Source organism: Rana temporaria, chromosome 1, assembly GCF_905171775.1.
Source record: "Rana temporaria chromosome 1, aRanTem1.1, whole genome shotgun sequence".
Taxonomy (NCBI): Eukaryota; Metazoa; Chordata; class Amphibia; order Anura; family Ranidae; genus Rana; species Rana temporaria.
In genome coordinates, this window is record NC_053489.1 from 667,318,470 (window position 1) to 667,342,067 (window position 23,598).

Sequence of the window (23,598 nt, forward strand, 5' to 3'; positions counted from 1 at the left end):
AAGTTGCGGCGGTGTAACGTAAATGAGTTACCTTACGCCGCAGCGCAGGTACATGAATCTGGCCCTTTGTTCTTATTTTCAAATTTTCGTTCTTTCAAATTTTCGGACTTTCGTTCTGTTCTTTCAGGTATTCGTTCTTTCTGATTTTCAAATTTTCAGATCGTTCTTTCAAATTTTCTGATTTTCATTTTTTTTCAGATATTCATTCTTTCAGATTTTAGAATTTGCTGATTTTCGTTCTTATTTTCAGATTTCGGTCTGTTCTTTCGGATATTCGTTCGTTCTGATTTTCGAATTGTCAGGTTTTATTTTCAGATTTTCGTTCTTATTTTTTGAATATTCGTTCTTTCTGATTTTTGAATCTTCAGATGTTCGTTCTTTCGAATTTTCATATTTTCCTTCTGTTCTTTTGGATATTTGTTCTTTCTGATTTTCTAATATTCAGATTTTGTTCTTATTTTAAAATTTTTATTCTTTTTTGTTCTTTTTAATTTTCAGATTTCCATTCTTATTTTCGGGTTTTCGTTCTTTTTCGGATTTTCAGGTTTTTTTCTAATCTTCGTTCTTTTTGATTCTCAGATTTTAAAATTTTCATTCTTTTGAATTTTCACTCTTATTTTCAGATTTTTATTTTTTCAAATTTTCGTTCTTTTGAATTTTGTTTTTTGTTTTTTCGGAGATTTGTTCTTTCGAATTTTTCAGACTTTCGCCCTGTTCTTTCGGATATTCGTTCTTTTTCGAATTTTCTATTTTTGTTCTTTTTAGAGTTTCGGATTTTCGTTCTTATTTTCTGATTTCAGTCTGTTCTTTCGGATATTCATTCTTTCTTATTTTTGAATTTTCTTATTTTTCTTTTTTTTTCTTGAATTTTCAGATTTTCGTTCTTATTTTCAGATTTCATTCTTTCGAACGTTCTGAATTCCATTTGAATTTTTCAGACTTTCGTCCTGTTCTTTCGGATATTCGTTCTTTTTGATTTTCAAATTTTCTATTTTTGTTCTATTTAGAGTTTCGGATTTTCGTTCTTATTTTCTGATTTCGGTCTGTTCTTTCTTATATTCATTCATTCTTATTTTTGAATTTTCAGATTTTTTTTTTTTTTTTTTTCAGATTTTCGTTCTTATTTTCGGATTTCATTCTTTCGAACGTTCAATGTTTTTTTGGGGGGGATATTCATTCTTTCTGATTTTGGAATTTTCAGATGTTCGTTTTTTTGAATTTTCGTTCTTTCGAATTTTTACATAACTCCTTCCAAGAGCCAGCACACTGCTTGCATCAGGACTGAGGACTCTTGAGAGGAGTACTGAGGCCGGGTGCTGTGATGTGTTCAGGAAGATATGTACAGCCCCCTGCTGGCTCCTCCCACCAGCCATAAATTGCCTGTAATTCATAAAGAAGCACAGAGAGCCAATAAGGTCACTGGATCTAAAATAAGGTGTTTAAGGAAAATGAACATAGGGCCAGATTCACAGATATCTGCGGCGGTGTAACGAATCGTCTTTACGTTACACCGCCGCAAGTTTTCAGCGCAAGTGCCTGATTCACCAAGCACTTGCACGTAAACTTATGGCGGTGTAACGTAAAGCCATCCGGCGCAAGCCCGCCTAATTCAAATGGGGCGTGTACCATTTAAATTAGGCGCGTTCCCACGCCGAACGTTCTGAGCATGCTCCGTGTGAAAATTTCCCGAATTGCTTTGCGCGAAATTACGGCGCCCCAACGTATTTTTTGAACAACGACGTACGTTACGCCGTTTCGTATTCCCGGACGTCTTACGCAAAAAAAATTAAAAAAATTGAAATTCGACGCGGGATTGACGGCCATACTTTAACATGGCTGTTCTAAATGTAATCCATGAAAAAGCAGGCCTAAGTTTGCGATGGGAAAAACCGACTAGCGACGACGTAAGAGATTGCGACGAACGCGCGTATCTTTGTGGATCGCCATAATCAGCTAATTTGCATACCCGACGCTGGAAAACTACGCAAACTCCACCCAGCGGCCGCCGGAAAATTACACCTAGGATCCGAAGGCGTACGAAGCCGTACGCCTGTCGGATCTTAGCCAAAAGCCGTAGTATCTTTTGTGAATTACAAATAAAAATACGACGCGGCAAATTTGAAAATACGCCGGAGTATCAGCAGAGAAATGTGAATTGTCCCTTATTGTCATTTGGCGGATTGTTAACGAGTGTCTTTGTCTCAGGAACTGCGGGATCAGTGCCCCTCCCTGGATGAGAAGGAGGCCGTCCGATGGGTCATCACCGTCCCCGCCATCTGGAAGCAGCCAGCCAAGCAGTTCATGAGGGAGGCCGCCTACCTGGTAATATTTCAGCGCTTGTCATAATCTGAATTCTAAAGGGGGTGACCCCCCCAAAACCCCCACAATATATATTCTGGATCTGCACAGAACTTCAAGCCCAATGTCAGGCATCCTCTGCAATAGGAGTTTCCTTGTCATCAGATTTCATGTTGTAGAATTCCTCCGTGGCTGAAGGGATGCAGGTTTTCTCATTACAAAATGGCGATCTGTCTATGTAAACAAGGCAGACCGCTGTTCTGTGACAAGGGAAGGTGTAGACATGTGCACTGCCAAAAAAAATTCTCGTATTAGTTTCTTTCGTTTGTTTTTTTTTCTTCTCGTTTTTCGGGTCATTCGTTATAATCACAATTCGTAAATTCAAAATTTCGTAAAGGTCATTTTTTTCCCCTAAATATCTTCCTTTACCTTACTGCAGTCCTCCTTCACTTACCTCATCCTTCCATTTTGCTTTTAAATGTCCTTATTTCTTCTGAGAAATCCTCACTTCCTGTTCTTCTGTCTGTAACTCCACACAGTAATGCGAGGCTTTCCCCCTGGTGTGGAGTGTCGTACTCGCCCCTTCCCTTGGACTACATGAGAGTCAGGATGCTCTCTAACACACAACTCCTTTCTCTATCTGCAACGTCCTGACTCTCCCGTAGTCCAAGGGAGGGGGCGAGCACGACACTCCACACCAGGGAGAAAGCCTTGCATTACTGTGTGGAGTTACAGACAGAAGAACAGGAAGTGAGGATTTCTCAGAAGAAATAAGGACATTTAAAAGCAAAATGGAAGGATGAGGTAAGTGAAGGAGGACTGCACTAAGGGAAAGGAAGATATTTAGGGAAACATAATTGTACCTTTACAACCCCTTTAAGTTTTCCTGAATTCCAAAATAAGAAAAAAATCGAATAATTCGAAAGAATGAAAATCCAAACATTTTAAATAACTAACTATGAAATTACAGGAATTGGAATTTCCTTTCAAATTTGGCTGTTAGTGAATGTAAGGAATACGAATTTATCCGAAGTTACGAATTATCCGAAATAACGAATGCCGCATCTAAACGAAAGTAACAAAACAAATTAATAATAAATAATAATAACGTTTTTATTATTATTATTATTATTATTGTTATTTATTATTATTAATCTGTTACGTTCCATTCATTAGATACGCATTCATTATTTCGGATAATTCGTACCTTTGGATAAATTCGTAGGGCCAGATTCATGTACAATTGCGGCGGCGTAACGTATTGCGTTTACGTTACACCGCCACAAGCTTTACGGGCAAGTGCTCGATTCACAAAGCACTTGCCTGTAAACTTGCAGCGGCGTATCGTAAATCCGTCCGGCGCAAGCCCGCCTAATTCAAATGGGACGTGTATCATTTAAATTAGGCGCGTTCCCGCGCCGAACGTACTGCGCATGCTCCGTTTTGAAATTTCCCGCCGTGCTTTGCGCGAAATGACGTCACACTGACGTAATTTTTTGGACGGCGACGTGCGTTACGTCCTTTCCTATTCACGGACGACTTACGCAAAAAAATAAAAAATTTAAAATTCGACGCGGGAACGACGGCCATACTTTAACATGCATGTCTAAATATAAGCCATGAAATAGCAGTCGTAACTTTACGCTGGGAAAAGCCGACTAGCGACGACGTAAGAGAATGCGACGACCGTGCGTAACTTCGTGGATCGCCGTAAACAGCAAATTAGCATACCCGACGCGGAAAACAACGCGAACTCCACCCAGTGGGCGCCGAAGTATTACACCTACGATCCGAAGGCGTACGAAGCCGTACGCCTGTCGGATCGAAGCCAGAAGCCGTCGTATCTTTGTTTGAGAATTCAAACTAAAGATACGACGCGGCAAATTTGAAAATACGCCGGAGTATCAGCAGATACGCCGGCGTACTTTTTCAGTGAATCTGGCCCGTATTTGTTACATTCACTAACAGCCAAATTTGAAAGGAAATTCCAATTCCTGTAATTTCATAGTTAGTTTTTTCAGATTTTCAAATTTTCAGGTTTCAGAATTTACGAATATTCAGAAAAATTTGTTAAGCGGGTTTTCGTTAATTCGGATGCATCCGAATTAACGAATTTGTTAAAATTTGTTAAAAAAACGAATTCGGAACAAAACGAATTGCACATACTGGGCCAGATCCACAAAGCACTTACGCCGGCGTATCTCGAGATGTGCGGCGTAAGTGTATATATGCGCCGGCGCAACTATGCGCTGTATCCACAGAACTAGATACGCCTGAAAATAAGCTTCTTCCGACCGACGTAACTTTCCTACGCCGGCGTATCTTAGGGTGCATATTTACGCTGGCCGCTAGGTGGCGCTTCCGTATATTTCTGCGTTGAATATGCTAATTAGCTAGATACGCCGATTCACGAACGTACGTGCGCCCGGCGTATCAAGATACGTCGTTTACGTAAGACATACGCCGGCGTAAAGTTACCCCTCATAAAGCAGGGGTAAGTCATGTTAGGTATGGACGTCGGAAACGTACGAACAGCGTCGTATTTTACGTAGTTTGCGTAAGTTGTCCGTGAATGGGGCTGTGCGTAAGTTACGTTCACGTCGACTAAGCATTGAGCGGGCGTAATTTAATTAGAAAATTCTACGTGATACTGAGCATGCGCGCGCATGCGCCGTTCGTTCGAAACGTCATTTACGCGGGGTCATGATTAGTTTGCATAAAACACGCCCACCTCTTCCTCATTTGATTCAGGCGCGCTTACGCCGGCACATTTACGCTACGCCGCCGTAACTTTAGACGCAAGCGCTTTGTGAATACTGCACTTGCCTCTCTAAGTTGCGGCTGCGTAGCATAAATACGATACGCTACGCCCACTTACATTTACGCCGCCCTACGTGAATCTGGGCCACTGTATCTAGGAAGGTAGTGATCCTGTGTTTCTGCTAAGCAGGAACACAAATCTTTGCCTTCCTACAGTACAAGCACCTCCCCCAAACAAGTAGAAATAACTCGTCGCTTTATTTTTGTTTATAGCGCAAAAAAATAAAAACCGCAGAGGTGATCAAATACCACCAAAAGAAAGCTCTATTTGTGGGAAAAATGACGTAAATTTTGTTTGGTTACAACGTCGCACGACCGCGCAATTGTCAGTTAAAGTGACGCAGTGCTGAATCACAAAAAATGGCCCGGTCATGAAGGGGGACAGGCCCGGACTGGCCACAGGGCATACCGGGCATATGCCCGGTGGCCCACGGCGGCCCGTGACGGCCCACGGGCCACAGGTCACGTCTCTAATGTAGGGGGGGTCTGTATGGGCTGTATTGTAGAGGGGGTCTGTAATGTAGGGGGGGTCTGTATGGGCTGTATTGTAGAGGGGGTCTGTAATGTAGGGGGGGGTCTGTATTGTAGGGAGGGGGTCTGTATTGTAGGGAGGGGGTCTGTACTGTAGTGAGGGGGTCTGTAATGTAGGGGGGGTCTGTAATTGTAGAGGGGGTCTGTAATGTAGGGGGGGGTCTGTAATTGTAGAGGGGGTCTGTAATGTAGGGGGGTCTGTATTGTAGGGAGGGGGTCTGTACTGTAGGGAGGGGGGTCTGTACTGTAGGGAGGGGGGTCTGTACTGTAGGGAGGGGGAACTGTACTGTAGGGGGTCTGTATTGTAGAGGGGGTCTGTAATGTAGGGGGGGTCTGCACTGTAGGGAGGGGGTCTGCACTGTAGGGAGGGGGGTCTGCACTGTAGGGATGCATGATCTTTGGGATGATGATCCAGGCATGTCTCCAACATCCCCCCCTCCCCCTGCGATCCGACTCTCAGACTGTACATTGTAACTTTGTTCTCTGTGTTGCACTCACTGACTCGGCCCTCCGTCGTTTCTAGGCCGGCCTGGTGTCTCCAGAAAACCCGGAGCAGCTCCTGATCGCTCTGGAGCCGGAGGCCGCCTCCATCTACTGCAGGAAGCTCCGCCTACACCAGCTGATCGACCTCAGCAGCAAGTCCCTGTTCAACGGCGGCTTCCCCACCGACCGCACCCGCAGCATCGACTCCAGCTTCAGAATAGGTGAGTTCACCGGAGGTGCCGGGGCCACCCTGCCGGGTCAGGACCGCCCAGTCTTGCACTAATTGGAGTCTCAAATGGCATTTTATTATTATTATTATGCAGGATTTATATAGTGCTGACAGTTTGCACCGCGCTTTACAACACGAGGGCAGACAGTACAGATACAATACAGGAGGGATCAGAGGGTCCTGATCCTTAGAGCTTACAATCTAAGAGGGAGGGTCAAGAGGGGATGGGCTGATGGAAAAAATAAACGTGCAGTTGTTAATTAAGGGCCAGCTAGGCAGATGAGCATTTCTGAGATCTAAAAGTGGACAGAGAAGGAGATAGTTGGAAAGGTTGGGGTTGAGAGTTCCAGAGGAAGGGAGAGGCTCAGCAAAAGTCCTGGAGGCGAGCATTGGAGGAGGAGGCAAGGGAGCTATGCATTGACATGCCTCCTTATACCCAGTCTGTCTGAACAGTATTGTCACCAGACATGTGCAATATGTTTCGTTCCAAATTCGCTCTTTAACCACTTAAGCCCCGGACCAAAATGCAGCTAAAGGACCCGGCCCCTTTTTGCGATTCGGCACTGCGTCACTTTAACAGACGATTGCGCGGTCGTGCGACGTGGCTTCCAAACAAAATTGGCGTCCTTTTTTCCCACACATAGAGCTTTCTTTTGGTGGTATTTGATCACCTCTGCGGTTTTTATTTTTTGCGCTATAAACAAAAATAGAGCGACAATTTTGGAAAAAAAGCAATATTTATTTACTTTTTTCTATAATAAATATCCCCCAAAAACATATATAAAAATATTTTTTTTTCCTCAGTTTAGGCCGATACGTATTCTTCTACCTATTTTTGTTAAAAAAAATCGCAATAAGCGTTTATCGGTTGGTTTGCGCAAAATTTATAGCGTTTACAAAATAGGGGATAGTTTTATTGCATTTTTATTATTTTAATTTTTTTTACTAGTAATGGCGGCGATCAGCGATTTTTTTCGTGACTGCGACATTATGGCGGACACTTCGGACAATTTTGACACATTTTTGGGACCATTGTCATTTTCACAGCGAAAAATGCATTTAAATTGCATTGTTTATTGTGGAAATGACAGTTGCAGTTTGGGAGTTAACCACAGGGGGCGCTGTAAGAGTTAGAGTTCACTTAGTGTGTGTTTGTTAGATTTTAAATGTATTGATATTATGTTCTAAAGGTCTCTGAATCAATGCTTAAACATGGTAGCATTTGAAGGTTTGTTAAAGACAAACGAAGGTCAATGTAGGTTAGGCCATATCTATTCTTAAAAACATACGTCAAGAAGATGGGTGGAGATGATACTTAAAAATACCTAAGTGGGTGTGAACGATCATCGCAACCTTCTTTGGAAACGAGCCAATTGTGCTTAGTTAGCTGTTAAACCTGTATAAATGTACACGTGGTAAGCTTAGCAAGTGAGGAAAACCTCAGGGTCATCTGACCCACGGGGGTCTCAGGGTCATCGGACTCTGCTGATGAGATGGAAGTTGGAACCCAACCTGCTAGGAGGGAAGGGACCCTCACCCAGGAGAAAGATCATAAGGGGCTCTTTCCAGCAGAGAAGATGTAACATCTATTTCCTCCTTCTGTAACTTTGTGATGCCTACCTGCCATGATGTTTGACTAAGCTGTAACAACGTAAGCATTAATCTGTTTGCTGTCATATCGTTGGAAGAATAAAACATCATATAATGAAGGAATTTATGTCTGAATATTTTGGAAGCAACGCCTGGAGAGGAAGAGGTTTTTGACAACACATCGCATGACACCTGTTAGAGGCATATGTCCATTATGTCCTCTGTTCTATCTCTGTCATCCCTCTTCCCCGTGCCCCCCGGCACTTAACATTTGGCGATTGCCAGCCAGACTGGTCATTTTTTTTCCTAAAGCCTTGACAAGGGGGAAATGAAGAAATGAAGTCAAAAATGTTCTTTCAAGCCTTGAAGAAAAATACGACCACAGAACCTAGCAAAACAGGCGTTTGTTTTCCAACAGAAGATGAGAAGGCTCTAAAACACAGGGTGAGTTTTTATTTGTTTTCTCATCTGTCAGAATGCTTGTAGATTACGAGCAGAAGAAAAAAAACGTACAAGGCTTACACAGGGCTACTGAGCCAAAGCTATTTTGGACAGAAGGTTTCAAGATATCATGCAAAATCCATTGAGGACTTTTCAGGTTATGGAGAAAAATCGTAGACGTTTACGTACGTGAAGAAAGCTGCCAAATAGAAGCTTCACGTTATTTTTTAAGGCCACCATTGTAGTCACACAGGCAGATGTACACTTTGAGTGAGCTATTATGGATTTTGATGTTTGAACTGTCCAAGAATACACTATACATTATACATTCCTTTCGCATACACAAAAAGGAGAAAGACATTATTTTTTACGCACGCATCTTTACATTTGTTTACTTGAGGCTACTTTACAGCTTAAATAAACATTTACACTAACACATGAGCCAGAAGGAACGGAAAAAGAACAAAAATAAGAAGGCGAGCCACGATCAAGAGAAAATTAATTCTTCAAAGAAAATAAGGACATTACTCTTCCAAGATAAAGCAACGTATGAAGATACAGCAACATGAAAATGCAACAAGAAAAATCACCAAAGATAGACAATGTAACAAACAAACGAAAGAAACTAAAGTTAAGAAGACAAAGTTAAAGGACATTGCATCTCTTGTTTTTTTAAGTGTACACAGGAAAATCATTCTAAACAAGGGGTAAATATGTTTTTTATATAAGTGGTTTAACATGGGATGGTTAAAAATCTCAAGGTTCAGAAGTATATCTCAGTAATATTCGGGAATTGATATATATATATAATGTGCAGGCATGTAAACAGTAGTGGGGTAATTAATTAATTAATACCAGAGTGTAAGAAGTTCTTTAATAAGGAAATTAAGTTTAATGCTGCATATATATGTTCGGGAATATTTTAGCCTAAAACAACAGAAATGTGTTATTGCTGTCATCAAAGCACAAACAGAGGCAGAAGTTTAAGGAAAAACTATTAATTAAGATTATGTAAGAACTGTATAAAATTCAGTTAATGGTATACAACAAGGTATTTAGTATTTAACAAAAAATCCTGCAGATTTGGTTGTAGAAAATAATAAGTTAAGGATTGAGTAATTTTTACAAAAGTTTCTGAACTTGGGTTTGGTTATTTAACTAAAAGTAGTAAATTGTTCTAAATTACTAAAGTTTACCCAGGAAAAATATTAAAATATGAAAGTTTTGTTCAATCCAAAATTAGCAAAAATAGAAGAAAAAACTATTGTTAAAAGTTTTTATAATTGACTATTTCTAATGAGAATGAGAATTTTGTTTGGAGGAATTTTCTCAGGAAAATGGCCAATTCACAGTTCATTAGGCTGGAACTAATCTGTGAAGTTTCATGAGATTTTCTCCTAAACAATGTTTTGTCATTATTATAATCAAAGTCATATTATAACGTAATGTACATGATTTTTAGCAGATGTACAAACCAAATATGCTTTAAAATTTTGGAAAAAGGTTAAAAATTGTAAAAACGATAAAATGAGATTGGTTGAAAATTGTATAGTGAATGGTAGCTAAGACTGACAGTGACAGATCTTTCTTTGGAAGTGTGTCATTAACAGAGAAATGGAGGTCGAGTTACTAAGCAGATGGTCAGTCATGACAAGGGTTTTTTCCCCTATGGATCTGAACACGTTAGTGTTTAAACTTTTTTCAGAAATCTGAAATAAAGTTTCATGGATGGAAAAAATATTTAATAAGGTATTACTAAGTACTAACTAAAGTAATTGTTTTAAAAAAACACGTGGATTTTACACCATTTGTTAAAGGTGTTATTTTTAAACATGAGGTGTCAACACAAGACTTTGATTAAGCTTTTGTCTGAGTGACAACTGGATGTTAAAAAGTAAGGTCAGTTGAAGCTAAAATTATGCAGTGTAATAAGCCACAATTATGCAAGTAAATCATGCAAAGGTTACTTTATCAATTTTTCAGTGGATATTTATTGAGAGGGTTTTTGTGCTTTTATTAAATGGATCCAGGAGGCACAGATGAAACTTTCTGAATGTCTGTCTACACTGAAAAAGTGATCTTAAGACTTGTTTGTTTAGCAGTCAGAGTGACAGGGCATGTGGTTACAAATAACCATACTGTATAAGTTGGTTAAAAAGGAAAAATACTTAAACATGATTTAAGTTTCTTTCTGAAAAAAAAGATATTTAGGATACCCAACCTAAATGTTCTTTTGCAAAATTAAAGCTATTATAAGTAAAGTATAGTAAAGAAAAGTACAATAATATGATAAAAATATTACTTTTACAAAATATAATTAGTCACAGAATAAAAAGGGGGACGATGAAAATTTTGTCTCAGTACAGACTGATAATGAAGATAAAATTCATTGTAAAAATAATTTATTCCAACAATAATGGATAGAGTTATTTTTAAATGAAAATATTCATTTTTGCATATCCAGATACCTGACAGATTGACTGACAAATTGATTAATTGATTTTTTTTGAGCTAATGAAAGAAATTTTGAACTACTCATTATTAGAGCATTTTTGTCATCAAACTTCTTGAATATTGTTTTATTATGTTTATAGAGCAATCCAAAAGGCAAAGAGTGATCTGATACTATAAAGTATTGAGAGATTTGCAATATATGTAGATTGAGTATATTAGATTTTTTTCACCTGCTGAAGGAGTATACAAGTATATTTTTAGTTAATTTTTGATAAAATTAATTGAGGTAATTCTAGGAAAAAAATAATATATTTTTAATGAAAGCTAAGTTATGAACTTTGTCACATTCCATTGGGGTTGTTTTCAAACCATGGAATCAGATAATGATTTTTTCATTTTTATAGGACAGGTGATGAAGGACGTGTATGCAATTTTAGTATTTGATAAAGTTATTGTTTCTTATCATCTTTAGTACCCTGATATTATAGAACGCTACAATAGTATTTTAAAGTCTAAATAGGGTAAGATGATTCAAGAAAAGGTAAATACTAGGTGACTTATTTACCTGTTATATTTTTGGTTTAAAACCTTTTCTAAAGTAAGGGTTGGTTACATTTTTTTGAGTTAATGACAGGATGAAGAATGTCTGTTCTTCTATGTTTTTTTAAAATTAGCATATGTAGTTATTTGCAATCTGTTGAATAGGACAAAGTACAAGTATAGGAATTTCAGAAGTTTGTTCACAAAATATGGCTAGGCCTTTGCTAAATTTAAATAGAGATTATGTTTTGAATAAGATTTCTACTTTTTATGAGTATGTTTCATAATTTATTCCAGTAGCAAAAGTTATGGTTAGGAATTATAGATTTAAAGGTACCACGGATGTCAATAGGAATGCCAACTGAAATCTCAGATTTCAATTGGGAAGGTTATTTTATTTTTTGGATACTTCCATGACCATGAAACAAGCACAACTAAAATTCTATTTTGGTTATTTCTTCTAGTTTTTTCAAAATTATTTTTTGATTATGTTATCAAGGATCAACATTTTTGGATGAACTTCAATGATTTATTCATATGGACTTACATCAAAAGTGACATATTGATCGATTGATCATTATGTAAGGGGGAGTTGGAATGTAATAATTCTAATATAGGAAATTTTTGAATTTTTGAAATATGAAAAAATAGTTGTTATATTTTGGTTTCTAAATCTTTTATAAAAATACATATTGATACACATAAAATTATTATTTCACATAGAATAATTATTTTTTTATTCATTTTTATAGAACACATAACTTGGGAATATTGGATGGATAGTTTGTTATTACAAGTATGTATAACAAAGTATACATTTGAAGTATTAATATAGTTAAAAAACATACAAATTTGTGTGGAAGAAAAAGATTTTAAAGTATCTAAACAGAATTATTGTTGAATTAAATAATATGGAACATTGAAAAATAAATAAAAGAAAGAGTTGCTTGCTGGTCATGGATAAATAAATAAATTAGATGGACAAATAAATAAAATATAAATAGATTAAAAAGATAGAAAAATAAATAGAAAGAAAGATAGAATATATAAAAATATGACAATCAAATAATGGGAAAGTTATGTTTTTATATATCCACAAACATATAGATTACGTATTATGTTTATAATTGTTCAGTGTCTAGGATAATGTATAAAAAACTTATACTGAAAAAATGTGGTTATTGAAATTTCAAGAGAAATGAAAAAAAATTGTAGTTATTAATTAATATTATAGAGTAATATAATTTGATACATCAAATATATTTATTTCTTCTTTATGATAAAATAGTTATATGATATGGTTGAAGTTATAAGAAGTAAAATTTATGAAGGTAAAGGAAGAAACATTTTAATATTACATCATTTAGATGGAGAATAAATTAAAAATTAATTAATAATAATAATAATAATTTATAATTTCTTAATGGAATCAAATAGTTAAATATTTCGCAAGAATATCTCCGAATTTTGGAAAAAGTTTATGTACAATATCTGAAATGTTAAATTGTATTGTTTATATTGGAAAAGAAGTGAATCAGAAACCTTTATTATTTAAGATGAATGCACTTATTTTATTTGTTAATTACAGTGCATTAAGGGGGAATTGTTAGATTTTAAATGTATTGATATTATGTTCTAAAGGTCTCTGAATCAATGCTTAAACATGGTAGCATTTGAAGGTTTGTTAAAGACAAACGAAGGTCAATGTAGGTTAGGCCATATCTATTCTTAAAAACATACGTCAAGAAGATGGGTGGAGATGATACTTAAAAATACCTAAGTGGGTGTGAACGATCATCGCAACCTTCTTTGGAAACGAGCCAATTGTGCTTAGTTAGCTGTTAAACCTGTATAAATGTACACGTGGTAAGCTTAGCAAGTGAGGAAAACCTCAGGGTCATCTGACCCACGGGGGTCTCAGGGTCATCGGACTCTGCTGATGAGATGGAAGTTGGAACCCAACCTGCTAGGAGGGAAGGGACCCTCACCCAGGAGAAAGATCATAAGGGGCTCTTTCCAGCAGAGAAGATGTAACATCTATTTCCTCCTTCTGTAACTTTGTGATGCCTACCTGCCATGATGTTTGACTAAGCTGTAACAACGTAAGCATTAATCTGTTTGCTGTCATATCGTTGGAAGAATAAAACATCATATAATGAAGGAATTTATGTCTGAATATTTTGGAAGCAACGCCTGGAGAGGAAGAGGTTTTTGACAACACATCGCATGACACCTGTTAGAGGCATATGTCCATTATGTCCTCTGTTCTATCTCTGTCATCCCTCTTCCCCGTGCCTCCGGCATTTAACAGTGTTTACAACTGTAGGGGGGTGTGGCTGTAGGAATGACGTCATCGATCGAGTCTCCCTTATATAAGGGATCACTCGATCGATGCAGCGCCACAGTGAAGCACGGGGAAGCCGTGTTTACACACGACTCTCCCCGTTCTTCAGCTCCGGGGAGCGATCGCGACGGAGAGTGGCTATAAACGAATAGCCGCGCCGTCGTCCCGGATCGCTCCCCGCGGGTCTCCGACCGCCGCATGTATGGGGGGTCCCGATCGGACCCCTGACCCACGAAAAGGCGGGGACGTACAGGTACGCCAATGTGCCTGTACGTGCCATTCTGCCGACGTATATCTACATGCGGTGGTCGGGAACCGGTTAACCAATTTCGACAAATTAGTTAATTCGGAAATATCCAAATTTAGCGAAAACCTGTTTAACGAATTTTTCAGAATATACGGAAATTCTGAAATCCAAAAATTCGTAAATTCTAAAAATTCCGAAATTCTAAAATTCGAAAAATCTGAGAAGTTCAAAGGAACTAAAATCCGAAAAATTCAAAAACCAGAAAATTTGAAAAATCTAAAATAACTAACTAATAATAACTTAACTATTACTAAACTATTAAAGTATAGGTATTGGAATTTCCTTTCGAATTTGGCGGTTAGTGAACGTAACCAATACGAATTTATCCGAAGTTACGAATGTCGCATCCAAACGAACGGAACGTAACAAACTATAGTGAAAGCTCCTGGGTTTAGCGTCACTTTAACCGCTTGAGGACCGCCGCACGACGATATACGTCGGCAAAATGGCACGGCTGGGCACAAGGGCGTACAGGTACGTCCCCTTTAGGATCCCAGCCGTGGCGGTGCGCTCGCGACCCGGTCCTCTTCTCCGTGACCGTCCCCGCGGGAACAGCGGACACAATCGCCGCCGGTGTCCCGCGATCGGGTCACAGAGAGGAAGAACGGAGAGAGGTGAGTGTAAACAAACCTTCCCCGTTCTTCCTAGTGTGACTACCACTGATCGTCTGTTCCCTGTCATAGGGAACGACGATCAGTGATGTCACACGCACAGCCACGCCCCCCCCCACAGTTAGAATCACTCCCTTAGGACACACTTAACCCCTACAGCTCCCCCTACAGGTTAACCCCTTCAATGCCAGTGTCATTTTCACAGTAATCAGTGCATTTTTATAGCACTGTTCGCTGTATAAATGACAATGGCCCCAAAATAGCGCCAAAGGTTTCCAAAGCGTCCGCCATAATGTCGCAGTCGCGATAAAAATCGCTGATCGCCGCCATTAGTAGTTAAAAAAAATATATATATTAATAAAAATGCCATAAAACTATCCCCTATTTTGTAGACGCTATAACTTTTGCGCAAACCGATCAATAAACGCTTATTGCGATTTTTTTTTTTACCAGAAATAGGTAGAAGAATACATATCGGCCTAAACTGAGGATTTTTTTTTTTATATATATATATATATATATATATATATATATTTGGGGGATATTTATTACAGCAAAAAGTAAAAAATATTGGGGCAGATTCAGGTACCTGCGCGCCTAGTTACGGCGGCGCAGCGTATTGTATTTACGCTACGCCGACGCAACTTACATGAGCAAGTGCAGTATTCACAAAGCACTTGCTCCATCAGTTGCGGCGGCGTAGCGTAAATGGGGCCCGCGTAATTCAAATGTGGAAGGGGGGGGCGTGTTTTATGCTAATGTTTGATGACCTGACGTGATTGACGTGTTTTACGAATGGCGCATGCGCCGTCCGTGTACATATCACAATGTGCATTGCTCTCAAGTACGCCGCAACGGCGTATTGGTTTTGACGTGAACGTAAATTACGTCCAGCCCTATTCGCGAACGACTTACGCAAACAACGTAAAAAAATTCAAATTTCGAAGTGGGAACGACGTCCATACTTAACATTGACTGCGCCTCCTAATAGCAGGAGCAACGTTACGCCGAAAAAGCATTACGCAAACGATGTAAAAATCTACCGCCGGGCGCACGTACGTTTGTGAATCGGCGTAACTAGGTAATTTGCATACTCTACGCCGAAAACGACGGAAGCGCCACCTAGCGGCCAGCGTGAGAATGCACCCTAAGATACGACGGCGTAAGAGACTTACGCCAGTCGTATCTTAGGCTAATGTCGGCGTATCTTGCTTTCTGAATACAGAAAGAAGATACGCCGGCGCAGATTTGAATTTACGCGGCGTATCTATGGATACGCCGGCGTAAATTCTCTCTGAATCCGGGCCATTGTTTTTTTTTTCAAAATTGTCACTCTTTTTTTGTTTTTAGCGCAAAAAATTCAAAACCGCAGAGGTGATCAAATACCACCAAAAGAAAGCTCTATTTGTGGGGGGGGGAAAGGACGCCAATTTTGTTCGGGAGCCACGTCGCACGACCGCGCAATTGTCAGTTAAAGCGATGAAGAAAGGGGCCTGGTCCTTTAGCTGCATAATGGTCCGGGGCTAAAGTGGTTAAAAGAGGAGTTGGGGGGGGGGGGGGACAAGGGTCCCACATCTGTTTCCCAAAGAAAAAGGTGGAGGTTATATGGGAACAGGGGGGTGGACTGACAACTCATGGGGGCAATAGGAGATTATGGGGTCCCTGGTTTTACTGAGGCTGATGGGGGCCCCCTAGTGGTAGTGCCCCTGTATGGGAATTATCTTCCCAATAGTGACTCAGACCGTAATAAATACAAATAAAAAAAACACGACAGAGGTTCTAATCCACACAACGTTCCAAAATGTAAATACAGGATATGTCTGGAGCTGATTGTTAATAATAAAAAAAAAGTGTTATTGCTACATCCAAGAAAATACATAAAAATAAAAAAAATCTTCTTCTCCCCAGCGAGAGAGCAGCTGCGGAGATCCCGCCACAGTCGGACATTCCTGGTGGAGACAGGCATGGGGGAGCTGTGGTCCGAGATGCAGACAGGTAAGGGCTCATTTTTTATTATTTTTATTTTTTTTTCACTTTTTTGAAGCTTTCGGGATTTACTTTTGAAAATACTTGGAGAGAGCGAATGATCTGCTGCCATCTAGTGGCCAGCATTGATAGTGAATGCTATCACAGTTGCCCTCTAGATGGCAGCAGATAGTTAATGATGGGGGGAAAAAAATGAAAATTGTATCAAATACTTACCGTAATTTGCCTTTCCTGGCACCAATTATTATTATTATTATTATTATTATTATTATTATTATTATACAGGTTTTATATAGCGCCAACAGTCTTAACCAATCCATGTATGCTGCCATGTTGGTGCCAGGAAAATACAATTTTAATGAAAGGAGAGAACAGGTCAAAGCAGTATTAGACCCAGTGGCGGCTGGTGCTCAAAATTTTTCTAATGTAAGGGGGGGCCCTGATGCGGGGGAAGATGCTGATGTAAGGGGGAACTCCCATGAAAAAGGGCACTCTGGTGTAAGTGGGGGGGGGGGGGGCACTCTGATGTAAGGGGAAGATTCTGATGTAAGAAGTGGGTTTGATGTAAGGGAGGATTCTGATGTAAGGGGGGGCACTCTGATGTAAGGGGGGGCACTCTGATGTAAGAAGTGGGTTTGATGTAATGGAGGATTCTGATGTAAAGGGGGGCACTCTGATGTAAGGGGGGCACTCTGATGTAAGGGGGGGCACTCTGATGTAAGAAGTGGGTTTGATGTAAGGGAGGATTCTGATGTAAGAAGGGGCACTCTGATGTAAGGGGGGCACTCTGATGTAAGGGGGGGCACTCTGATGTAAGAAGTGGGTTTGATGTAAGGGGGGCACTCTGGTGTAAGGGGGGCACTCTGATGTAAGAAGTGGGTTTGATGTAAGGGGGGCACTCTGGTGTAAGGGGGGCACTCTGATGTAAGAAGTGGGTTTGATGTAAGGGAGGATTCTGATGTAAGGGAGGATTCTGATGTAAGGGAGGATTCTGATGTAAGGGGGGGCACTCTGATGTAAGGGGGGACACTCTGATGTAAGGGGGGGCACTCTGATGTAAGGGGGGCACTCTGATGTAAGGGGGGGCACTCTGATGTAAGGGGGGGCACTCTGATGCAAGGGGAAGATTCTGATGTAAGAAGTGGGTTTGATGTAAGGGAGGATTCTGATGTAAGAGAAAATTCAGATGTAAGGGGGGGTGGCTCTGATGTAAGGGGGGGTGGCTCTGATGTAAGGGGGGGGGGCTCTGATGTAAGGGGGAGGGCTCTGATGTAAGGGGGGGGCTCTGATGTAAGGGGGAGGGCTCTGATGTAAGGGGGGGGCTCTGATGTAAGGGGAAGGGCTCTGATGTAAGGGGGAGGGCTCTGATGTAAGGGGGAGGGCTCTGATGTAAGGGGGAGGGCTCTGATGTAAGGGGGAGGGCTCTGATGTAAGGGGGGGCTCTGATGTAAGGGGGAGGGCTCTGATGTAAGGGGGAGGGCTCTGATGTAAGGGGGAGGGCTCTGATGTAAGGGGGAGGGCTCTGATGTAAGGCCCGTACACACGATTGGAATTTCCGATGGGAATTTTCCGTCGGAATTCCGCTCAAGCTGTCTTGCATACACACTGTCACACCAAATTCTGACCGTCCAAAACGCGGTGACGTACAACACTAAGACGAGCCGAGAAAAATTAAGTTCAATGTTTCCGAGCATGCGTCGACTTGATTCTGAGCATGCGTGTTTTTTTCTCCGTCGGAGTTCCATGCAGACGATCGGAATGTCCGATAGGATTTTATTCCATTGGAACAAAATAAAACATGTTCCATTTCTAAACTCTGACGGGAAAAAAGTCTGATGGGGCCCACACAGACTTTTTTCATCGGAAATTCCGATTGTGTGTACAAGGCATTAGAGGGACTCTGATGTGTGGGGGGGTTCTGATGTATTAGGGGGGCCTCTGATGTTAGAGGGACTCTGATGTAGGAGAAAACTCTGATGTGGGTGGGGGGGGGGGGGGGGGATTCTGATGTAAGAGAAAACTCTGATGTAGGTTGGCGGTTTCTGATGTATGGATGGGAAGGGGGAGCTCTGATGTAAGAGGAAACTCTGATGTGAGGGGGGTTCTGATGTATGAGGGGGGCTCTGATGTTAGAGAGACTCTGATGTAAGAGAAAACTCTGGTGTAGGGGGGAATTCTGATGTATGGGGGGGGGGGCTCTGATGTAAGAGAAAACTCTGATGGGGGGGGGGCGGCTCTGATGTAAGAGAAAACTCTGATGGGGGGGGGGCGGCTCTGATGTAAGAGTGGCTCTGATGTAAGAGAAAACTCTGATGGGGGGGGGGGGGGGGCGGCTCTGATGTTAGAGGGACTCTGATGTAAGAGAAAACTCTGATGTGAGGGGGGGGGGTGTCCCTAATGTTAGAAGGACTCTAAAGGGGAACTCTAATATAAGGGGAGTTTCTCATGTAAGGGGGGGGTTCCGATGTAAGGGGCAACTCTGATATCAGGGGGTCTCATATGAGGGGGGTTCCGATATAAGGGGCCTCTGATGTAAGGGGGAGGTTCTGATTGGTACCCTGATGTAAGGGGGACTTTGATGTAAGGGGGACTCTGATGTAAGAGAAAACTCTGATGTGAGGGGGAGGTGCCCCTAATGTTAGAAGGACTCTAAAGGGGAACTCTAATATAAGGGGAGTTTCTCATGTAAGGGGGGGGGTTCCGATGTAAGGGGCAACTCTGATATCAGGGGGTCTCATATGAGGGGTGTTCTGATGTAAGGGGGGGTTCTGATTGGTACCCTGATGTAAGAGGGGTTCTGAAGTAAGGGGGGGACTCTTATCGGGCCTCTAATGTAAGGGGGGCTTTGATGTAAGGGGGGGCTCTGATTGGTTCCCTGAAGTAAGGGGGGGGGCTCTGATGGCCTCAGGTTTATGTGGAATCTCTCTGGATTGTTGGTGAAGTTCTTATATCTCACTTTATATTCACTGAATTTCTAATAACTGATTTTTTTTTGGCCGGTGAATATTTGTAATAAAGGATGAAAAGTCTGGAGCCCCCCGGGTTATAGACCAATTAGATGTCAGTAAAATCCCCGTCTCTGACATTGGCAGTGGAGGATCCCCTTGGCAGGTCAGATGAGGTTGGACGAGGAGAAGTTGGCCGAGTGTTTTATGACCCCCGGGTGGGACGTGGTGACGTCGCTGTTGGTAGATGAGCGGGTGGAGCAGGATACGGAGCTGAGGGTTCGGAGCTAAAATTAAAATGTTGTATTTCCTGTGCAGGGGAGGGGATCGCGCCGTCCAGGTCTCCTCCTGACCGGCACACTAGAGACCATGGAGGACCTAAAACACATTGCACAACGTTTAAAGAGAACCTGTTACCAGACCGTTCATCTCAACTAAAATCCTAAATCCTTGTAATAAAAAACAGCATGACAGGTCCTCCTAAATATGAGATCTGGGGGTCAAAAATACCTAAAATCTCATATTTACACTACAATGCAATAAAAAAAAATCTACCGCTACCGACGGCTCCAGTAAGCGGCGGAGGACACGGGAGGGGGGGGGGGCCTCTACCTCCGCCGATAACGGTGAACTTGCGGGAAATTCGCCGCAGAGACCACCATTATCGTAAACCAGACCACCGCCTGAAGAGGAGGAAACCTGGGTTATGGTAGCTAGCTGCTGCCATAACAGAGATATCCCTCTTCGAAGTGCCGCCGTATATTGGCGTGCAGCGGTGCGGAAGTGGTTAAGGACAACATGGTATTAACCACTTCCGGACCGCCGCATGTATATGTACTTCGACAGAATGGCACGGACAGGCACATTGGCGTACCTGTACGTCCCTGCCTAGACGTGGGTCGGGGGTCCGATCGGGACCCCAACCCCCCCCCCCGCGCTACATGCGGCGGTCGGAAACCCGCGGGGAGCGATCCGGGACGGGGGCGCGGCTATTCGTTTCTAGCCGCTCCGTCGCAATCGCTCCCCAGAGCTGAAGAACGGGGAGAGCCGTATGTAAACACAGCTTCCCCGTGCTTCACTGTGGCGGCTGCATCGATCGAGTGATCCCTTTTATTAGGGAGACTCGATCGATGACGTCACACCTACAGCCACACCCCCCTACAGTTGTAAACACACACTAGGTGAACCCTAACTCCTGCAGCGCCCCCTGTGGTTAACTCCCAAACTGCAACTGTCATTTTCACAATAAAGAATGCATTTTAAATGCATTTTTTGCTGTGAAAATGACAATGGTCCCAAAAATGTGTCAAAATTGTCCGAAGTGTCCGCCATAATGTCGCAGTCACAAAAAAAATCGCTGACCAGTAGTAAAAAAATAAATAAATAAAACTATCCCCTATTTTGTAAATGCTATAAATTTTGCGCAAACCAACCGATAAACGCTTATTGCGATTTTTTTTACCAAAAATAGGTAGAAGAATACGTATCGGCCTAAACTGAGGAAAAAAAAAAATTTTATATATATTTTTGGGGGATATTTATTATAGCAAAAAGTAAAAAATATTGAATTTTTTTCAAAATTGTCGCACTATTTTTGTTTATAGCGCAAAAAAATAAAAACCGCCGAGGTGATCAAATACCACCAAAAGAAAGCTCTATTTGTGGGGAGAAAAGGACGCCAATTTTGTTTGGGAGCCACGTCGCACGACCGCGCAATTGTCTGTTAAAGCGACGCAGTGCCGAATTGTAAAAACGCCTTTGGGCATTTAGCAGCATATTGGTCCGGGGCTTAAGTGGTTAAAGATAAGTTGGGTAAAAAAGAAGGGGGGGGGGTGGACATACGGAAGTTCCTTATTAAGAACCATGCACCCCTTCAGTGGCTGATATTTCAGAAGCTGTTGTTGCTCCCTCTAGTGGTTCATTTACAAATCTCTTTTATCAATACCAATACAAAGTAGTGAGTTGTTAAGACCATTGTCAGCCTTCCCGCCCTCTCAGAATGCAAGTCCTGGTAATAAAAGCACGCATTGCATTATGGGATGTGGGAAGAGAACCAACTTGGAATAAAGGAAAAAAAACGATTTAAGGTGTTCTTCCGTGGCTTCATGAACTTTAATAAGGAACGGGTATATTTTGCTAGCACCTCGTGGGGCCCTTTGTTACCCCCTTCCATCAGTTTCTAACGTTTCTGGCGCCCGGGAAAGCTTAGGCCTGCAGAAGGCCGCAAAGCTGCGCCCTTAATTACCGGCCGTCGCCCGCCGGTAATTGAGGCCGCGGCTTTGCGGCCTTCTGCAGGCCTAAGCTTTCTTTTCTGATCTGGCACCATCTTGTGGTGGCCATTGGCATTACAAGTAAAACAGCAGTTCTAATGTGTTTTTCACTGTTTTCACTGCCATCTCCTTCCCTCTAATTGGAACCCCCCAAACATTATTAGCCAGATTCAGAGAGACTTACGACGGCGTATCAATAGATACGCCGTCGTAAGTCCGAATGAGCGCCGTTGTATCTTTGCGCGCATTCTTAAACTGAGATACGCCTCACTGTTGCCAAGATACGACCGACGTAAGTCTCCTACGCCGTCGTATCTTGGCTGCATATTTACACTGGCCGCTAGGGGCGTGTACGTGGATTAACGAGTCGAATATGTAAATGAGCAAGATACGCCGATTCACGAAACGTACGTACGCCCGTCGCAGTAAGCTACGCCGTTTACGTAAAGATAAAACACCTCTATAGGTGGCGCAGCCCATGCAAGGCATGGACGACGGAACAGCCGTCGTATTTTACGTCGTTTGCGTAAGCGTACGTGAATGGGGCTGGGCGTAGGTTACGTTCACGGCGAAAAGAATTGAGTATTTGCGATTTGATTCTGAGCATGCGCGCGTATGCGCCGTACCAAGGGCCTTCATTTACATGGGGTCACGGTTACTTTACATGTAGCACGCCCACTACCTGCCTAATTTGAATTAGGCGGGGTTACGCCGGGCCATTTTCGCTACACCGATGTAACTTAGGGAGCAAGTGCTTTGTGAATACTGGCCTTGCCTCTCTATTTTACATTGGCGTAGCGCGAATGAGCTGCGCTCGCTTAAACATGCGCCGATTTACGTGAATCTGGCTATATATATATATATATATATATATATATATATATATATATATATATATAATTTTTTTTTTTTTAATTCTAACACCCTAGAGAATAAAATGACGGTCATTGCAATACTTTCTGTCACACCGTATTTACGCAGCGGTCTTACAAGCGCACTTTTTGGGGGAAAAAATACACTTTTTTTTAAATTAAAAAATAAGACAACAGTAAAGTTAGCCTAATGTTTTTTTTATATTATGAAAGATAATGTTACGCCTAGTAAATTGATACCCAACATGTCACGCTTCAAAATTGCGTCCGCTCGTGGAATGGCGAAAAACTTTTACCCTTTAAAATCTCCATAGGCGACGTTTAAAAAATTCTACTGGTTACATGTTTTGAGTTGCAGAGGAGGTCTAGGGCTAGAATTATTGCTCTCGCTCTACCAATCGCAGTGATACCTCACATGTGTGGTTTGAATACCGTTTACATATGCGGGCGCTACTCACGTATGCGTTGGCTTCTGCGCACGAGCTTGGCGGGACGGGGCGCGTTTTCTGGCGCCTAACTTTTTTAGCTGGCTCCTAGATTCCAAGCAAATTTGTCAAACCCTGCTTTAGGACAACTTCTGCTATTGTTTTAGTCCGATGGACTTGTGTACACACGATCGGATTAGCCTCCATCGGACATTTGTTGCCGAAACAAATGCTTGCTGTGAATGCTCTCAAACTTTTCGGCAACAAATGTCCGATGGAGGATCATCCGATCGTGTGTACACAAGTGCATCGGACTAAAGTCCAAAGTCCAAACACGCATGCTCAGAACCAAGGTTCAGACAACAATAGCAGAAGTTGCCCAAAGGGTGGCGATAAAGAGTTGAAAAACCACGTGATTTGGTGAAAGTTGGCTGAAAAACTTCTGCCGTGTG

The 23,598-nt window shown here is 41.6% G+C and overlaps 1 protein-coding gene across 1 annotated transcript in view; it reads left to right on the plus strand.

The window, feature by feature from the left end:
* The window catches only part of HSPA12B (heat shock protein family A (Hsp70) member 12B), a 118,212-nt gene that overhangs the window by 73,293 nt on the left and 21,321 nt on the right, over window positions 1–23,598 (plus strand). Inside the window, 3 exon segments of the mRNA XM_040335577.1 lie at window positions 2,206–2,322; window positions 6,173–6,353; window positions 16,557–16,643. Of these exon segments, the coding sequence (XP_040191511.1) occupies window positions 2,206–2,322; window positions 6,173–6,353; window positions 16,557–16,643 (385 nt within the window).